Source organism: Otolemur garnettii, unplaced genomic scaffold (assembly GCF_000181295.1).
Source record: "Otolemur garnettii isolate 467f Iridium unplaced genomic scaffold, OtoGar3 scaffold00133, whole genome shotgun sequence".
NCBI classification, from domain to species: domain Eukaryota; kingdom Metazoa; phylum Chordata; class Mammalia; order Primates; family Galagidae; genus Otolemur; species Otolemur garnettii.
In genome coordinates, this window is record NW_003852528.1 from 5,575,287 (window position 1) to 5,581,816 (window position 6,530).

The 6,530-nt window shown below is 53.1% G+C and overlaps 1 protein-coding gene across 1 annotated transcript in view; it reads left to right on the forward strand.

Moving 5' to 3' along the window:
* The window catches only part of ATG4B (autophagy related 4B cysteine peptidase), a 34,794-nt gene extending 28,485 nt beyond the window's left edge, over positions 1–6,309 (forward strand). Inside the window, exons 8-13 of the mRNA XM_003798262.3 lie at positions 1,649–1,842; positions 2,867–2,945; positions 3,233–3,378; positions 4,737–4,793; positions 5,350–5,443; positions 6,112–6,309. Of these exons, the coding sequence (XP_003798310.1) occupies positions 1,649–1,842; positions 2,867–2,945; positions 3,233–3,378; positions 4,737–4,793; positions 5,350–5,443; positions 6,112–6,185 (644 nt within the window). The 3' untranslated portion in view covers positions 6,186–6,309. The remainder of the gene's footprint in view (positions 1–1,648; positions 1,843–2,866; positions 2,946–3,232; positions 3,379–4,736; positions 4,794–5,349; positions 5,444–6,111) is intronic.
* The last annotated feature ends 221 nt before the right edge of the window (positions 6,310–6,530 follow it).

Consider the following 6,530-nt stretch of genomic DNA (forward strand, 5'->3'; position numbering starts at 1 on the left):
GTTGTGGCGGGTGCCTGTGGTCCCAGCTACTTGGGAGGCTGAGGCAGGAGACTCACTTGAGCCCAGGAGTTGGAGGTTGCTGTGAGCTGTGATACCACAGCATTCTACCCAGGGGGACAGCTTGAGGCTCTGTCTCAAAAATAAATAAATAATAAGTTCATTGAATCATAGCCATAAACCTTTCACCTAGATTCACCAGTTGTGTTTCACACACTTGTTTTCTCACAACATGCTGATTTTTTTCTGAGCAAGCCTTTCCTAAGAGTGAGAAGGTCCTTCAGAACGTACAGCTTCACGTCATAGGAAGGGTAGCATGGCTGTTTTCCTGATCAAGGGTCCAGTAATTGGGTTAGGTAGTGGCACATCTTTCTGGTCTCCCTGAATCTAGGAAGTCTTGCCTCCTTTTTCCTAGTCATTTGGATGTCCCCCAGGCTGTTTGGTCTCCTTCCTCATGACTGGATTGGGGTTGATCATTCTGGCCAGTATATGGGGCTGGGTAGCCCTGTGTCCCTCAGTGTCCCACAGAGCCCCTGAGTGTTACCTCGCCCCCTCATCAGCAGCACTGTTGCATCACCTGGTTGAGGTGGGGTCTTTTTCCCTTATAATTAATGAATAATCTGAGGGTGACATTTAATATGCATTGGTGAGTTTTGTCTACATCTTTATTACATATATGGCAGGAAAGAGCTTTTCCAACCTAGCCCTTCCTTCCATGCACACTGGTGGCATTCTTGAGAAGAACCAGCTTTACTCCCCTTCCCCTCCTTGGTTAAATTTGAAAACTTTTTCTGGGCTCGGTGCCTGTGGCTCAAGTGGCTAAGGCGCCAGCCACATACACCGAAGGTGGCGTGTTCAAATCCAGCCCAGGCCTGCCAAACAACAGTGATGCTGCAACAACAAAAAAAATAGCCAGGCGTTATGGTGGGCACCTGTGGTCCCAGCTACTTGGGAGGCTGAGGCAGGAGACTCATTTGAACCCAGAAGTTGGAGGTTGCTGTGAGCTGTGATGCCACAGCACTCTACCCAGGGGGAAAGCTTGAGGCTCTGTCTCAAAAAAAAAGAAAAGAAAAGAAAACTTTTTCCAAGTCAGCAGATTCATGGGCTCTTTTTCTGTTTATGTCACTGTCATGGTTTTGGTGCCCAATTGCCCAGGTCTCGCCAGTGTCCCCTCAGACTGGCTCTGTCTTCTGTTGCGTCCCTGTCCCTTTGTTTTGAGCACTGCATTAGCTCTGCATGAACAAGGTGATCTGGGTTCTCCTAGGCTCACCCAGGCTCCTTGCCCTGGGGAGTGGTGTGGAAGCCAAGGTCAGGGTACAGAGCGAGCCATGCTCCCCCCAAAATGGACAATTGGAAATGAGTAAGGGAGGGAATAAGTTCTCTGCTGGTTGAGGAGGGGCCCCCACAAAAGGATCCTGGGCTGAATGTGCTGGGGCCCATGTGGTACTTTGTTACTTTCTTCTGATTTGTACATGTGTGTATGGTTTATTTTATAATAAAATTTTTTAACTGAATATACATAGAAAATATCTGTGGCAAAATTGTTTGAATTATATTTTAAGTACCTGGCTTTGTAATACTTTCTGTTACAAAATAATTACTGTGCTGTCCCTAGTTCTCCTGGCCTATCAAAGTGTGTCTTCCTTTCCAGGAAGGTTATGCAGGACCAGCCTTCCATGTGGCACAGCCCCGGCGTCTTCTGCAGCTCCCGACCAGCACTGTAATGGGTTCCCTGCTGGAGCTGAGGTCACCACCAGGCTGTCACCCTGGAGACCCCTGGTACTTCTCATCCCCCTGCGCCTAGGGCTCACGGACATCAATGCTGCCTACGTGGAGACACTGAAGGTGCGTCTTGTGGCTTCTGCCCAGGGTCCCTTCCCCAGTTCTTGGTCACATTTTGTGCAGCCTTGGGAGCCCATAGCCACAGTTATAGGGCCTCACAAAGGGTGGATTTGATCTAAGCCACATGCAACAGAGAAAGGCCTTTCAGTTTGGTTTCACAAGTTTGCTAACTGAGTGGCAAACAGTAGGGGCTAAGATGCTGGGAGCCCCATCGCACCGAGGCACCCTCCCCACGCTTTCCTTCAGCTTAGCATCCCTTTGGAGGGTGGTTTGGCTTTTGAGAGGGTGGACTGCAGGAAGGGTTTGGGGTGATGAAGGGGCTGCCAAGCCCCCTGGGAGCTCTGTCCACAGGCCCTTCTGACAGACCCTGCTGTGTTATGAAGAGTAGTCCTTCAGTCAGTGTCAATTTTAGACCAAGGAACCATGTTCAGGGTCGTTCCTAGACAGAATGGAAATGCTGTATTTTATTTATTTATTTATTTATTTATTTTTAGAGACAAGAGTCTCACTTTATTGCCCTCGGCAGAGTGCCGTGGTGTCGCAACTCACAGCAACCTCCAGCTCCTGGGCTTAGGCAATTCTCTTGCCTCAGCCTCCTGAGTAGCTGGGACTACAGGTGCCTGCCACAGTGCCTGGCTGTTTTTTGTTGCAGTTTGGCCGGGGCCAGGTTTGAACCTACCATCCTCAGTATATGGGGCTGGTGCCCTATCCACTGAGCCACAGGTGCCACCCTGAAATGCTGCATTTTACAACGGTCCTTCTATTGTCTCAATCTTGTCTCCTCCTTCCAGCCCTCTGACTGCCCTTAAATATCCCAGCCCCCCATTACCCCTCCTGTAGGCCCCTATGCCATAGCCTCTGCCCCTCCCAGCCCACCAGACAGGGCTCTTCACCCAGTTGGGCTTCATCGGGCCCTTGGGCCCACTTGGGAGGGGGTCGGCTCCCACCTGGGACACATGGATGTGCCTGTGTAGATGTCTGCTGCTTGGCCCGCAGAGCAGGTACTCAGCATCCACCCCTCCCATAGCGTTGCTTCCGGATGCCCCAGTCCCTGGGGGTGATTGGAGGGAAACCCAACAGTGCCCACTACTTCATCGGCTACGTTGGTGAGTTGTGGGACAGTGACGTCCCTGGGGGCCCGTGGGTGTGGTTCATGAGGGGAAGGCATACCATGAAACAGGTCTCCACACACCCCAGGGGCCCCTTTTCTGGGGTGGCCAGCAAGAAGGCAGCTCCATGGGGTCCTACAAGGCCTCCTGTGTGTTCCCCCTCTCAGTAGTCCAGCTTCCAGCCTGTCAACACATGGCATCTCAGGGCTTATCTGTCTGAGGTGGTAGTGTGAGTCTGAAATGTGGCTCAGTCACTTGCCCGCCACCTCTGTCATTTCACCCAGGTGAGGAGCTTATCTACCTGGACCCCCACACAACACAGCCGGCAGTAGAAGCCACAGACAGCTGCCTTGTCCCAGATGAGAGTTTCCACTGCCAGCACCCTCCATGCAGGATGAGCATCGGGGAGCTCGATCCGTCCATTGCTGTGGTGGGTCTCAGCCATGTGAGCTTGTGGGCAGTTCTGAGGCATGTTGTGCCAAATCCTGCGTTAGAATGAAAAGGAAAACCTTCAGGGTTGTAGAGTTTTCTTCAACATTTTGGAAAAAGTACTAGCTTCTCATAGTTTAAAAGTTGAAGGGCAAGAGGATGAATAGTGTTCAGACACTGAAGTCTTACCACTGGCCTCTGACCCTGCATCAGCTCCACAGCCCTCTGGGTTTTGCATAACATCTGGGAAATGATTCTGGATTCCTGTGTGGTTTATACAAACCTGCCTACTCTCAAAATGTACTTGAAGAAGGCCAGAAACAACTAGAGACAGTGGCATCCTGGGGAAGTAGATAACTGTGAGAGGACCCCACATCAGGGGAGCTCTGCTCTGCTTAGAAACCAGGCAGACCTGGTCCTGAGCCCAGGCCATCTGAGATGTGGCCCCCCTCCAGGACATGCAGGTGGGCTGCAGGCCTTGGACTTAGCCCCTTTCGCTGAGCTCCGTGTCCAGCCAGAACTAAGGGCATTTCCCACAGTGCAGGTCTCAGCAGTTACAGGATGGGCACTTGCAACACTGAGGCCAAGCTGGAGCTGCCTCCCAGGCCATGCACTCATGGACACTAGTGTGCGAGGACAGCCCCAAGTGTGAGCATTAGCCTGTGGTTCTACACTGAGACCAGAGGGAACACATGGTGGGACAACTCTGTCCTCACGCTGGCTTCTTAGAGTGATGAACCTTTCAGCTCCAGCAGAGCTGCTATCTGTGGAGCAGGGGAGGGGACACCCAGTCTGAGCTCTCTCCCACTTCATACTTCTGTTTTCTTTGTGTGGATTTTTCTTGTCCTGTTACCATCTGTAAACCTGTAAGTGTTCAGAATTCCTGGTAGCTGCCAGTCCAGGCTGTCTTAAGCTTTGTGGTCTTCCAGGTGATTCTTGGAAGTCCCCACATGGCCACGAGGCTCCCTACCCATGTGGTATAGCACCTGCATCCTTGGCGGTCTTGGCAGCCTTTGTAGCTGTGCTTCTAGGGAGAGGCTGGGTCCAGGCTGAGTCCCACCCGGCAGTTCAGCCACAGGGAGGGACGCGCCCCCAACATGCCTGATGCTCAGGCATACAACATATCTTATGGGTATATCAAGGGAGGGGCAAAGGGCTAAGTAAAGTGATGGAGCCCAAGGAGTGTCAGGACCTGGGTCCAGAGGGCCATGCACAGCTTAGGAGCCCTGGGGAGCTCCCTGCCTGGCCACAGAAGCAAGGACAGCCTAGAGTGTGTCCATCACCTGTGGCGTTGTCTCTGTACTGGACATTGGGAATAGAACCAGCCTCAGCTCTCTGCTCACAGTCATTTCATTTTAGGGGTTTTTCTGTAAGACTGAGGACGACTTCAATGACTGGTGCCAGCAAGTCAAAAAGGTTTGTAACTGAGCTGAGTCTCCTGGAGAGGTGTGGGCGCACACAGGGTCCAACAGTCAGTGTCAGTGTCTCGGACAGCCTGGCCGGGCTCTGCTCAGCAGGCTGTGGAGAGCTTGTTCCGCCTCTTACAGCCATGTAGCCTGGACAGACCATGTGTCCCAAGGCATCACCCTCCTCATTTAGCACTCTTGGGGATAGACCTTGCACACTGGCCTGGGGATGGGGTTTCCAGTTTATACCTCTGTCCTCATTGACACCCGGATGGTAGTAAGATGCTGAGCTGTGGATGTTCTGAAGGCTGCTGTTTGCTGGACACACACAGCTCCCCTCTGCCCTCAACGGTCAGGCTAATCTGATTGCACGTGGTCACCAGCAGGGCAGGCATGTGGCCATCAATGGCCATGCTGGGTTCTTGCTAAACTTGCCTCCATTTCCACATTGGTGAAGTGGAGAAGCAGTTGTATGTACCTTGTGGTTGTGGCTGGCAGTCCCCCCTTCTTTTAGGTGCAGTGATCTCTGGGATGGGGCTGCCTCTAACGCTGTGTCTTGCTGACAGCTATCACTACTTGGAGGCGCCCTGCCCATGTTTGAGCTGGTGGAGCAGCCACCTTCCCACCTGGCCTGTCCTGACGTCCTAAACCTATCCCTAGGTGAGTGCTGAGACGGGTGGCAGGTCAGGGTCGAGGCAGGGTTCCTGGAGAGCCATGTGCCCATCTTGCTTCCCTAGGGCCTGGTCCTTTCACTTTCAACCAGTTAGGTTTATGTGAGCCTCACCCAACACTGGATCCTGCCCAGGGTGCTGTGGCACTGGGTATGCTCCATAGGGTCTTTGGGGCCCTGGAGACAGGATGCTCCAGGCTCTCTGATAATGCAGTCCAGCAGTGGAGCCACTGGCCACAGATGGTACTGACCCCTCAGTGGTCACCATGCCTGTAGAACTAACCCCAGCCCAGCAGCACACGGCAGCAGGTGGGCTCAGAGCCCAGAGCTACCTGTAGTGAAGTATTTATGTGGCTCTGAGTGCGTCACCTTCCACCTCTGTCACTCTGACTGTGATGAGCCCCACAAGATGGAGGGGAACAGAGTCCGCTCCTGACTCTGGTCACCAGCAGGGCAGGCATGTGGCCACAGGGGTCAGGGTGCTGGCCCAAGCACCCAGTAGGCACAGTCAAGAGTCTGCTTCTCTTGTCTGGGCAGCCTGGCACCCTGGGGGTGTGAGACATTGTTTGGTCTGTCCCCTTATTTCAGCAGCTATCACCCCACACTCCAAAAGAGCCTACAAGAGACATTTGCTGAGGTTGTATTGTGTTTCTTCTAGATTCTTCTGATGTAGAGCGATTGGAAAGATTCTTTGACTCAGAAGATGAAGACTTTGAGATCTTGTCCCTCTGAAATCTGGGGGTCGGGGGGTGGCCTCCGCTGGCCCTTGCTGGTGCCACTGCATTTCATCCATCCAGCCTGCCGAGTGCTGTGCGCCCCGTGCTCCGTCCAGGGGCTGCCCCACTCTGCTCATGGATTGATGCCTGGAGTCAGACTGCCCAGCCTGGCCCTTACCAGGGCCTCACATCCACAGGAAGAGCCGTCCACCAGGAGTTTCCAGAGTTCACCTCCGGACACTGCCAGCCTTGCTTTAGCGCATCGGCTTCAGTCCCACTTCCTCTTAGGCGGCAGCTCTGTGGTTTGTTTGGAATTAAAGTCCTGTTGAAGGCACAACGCAGACATGGATTTCTGAGCACC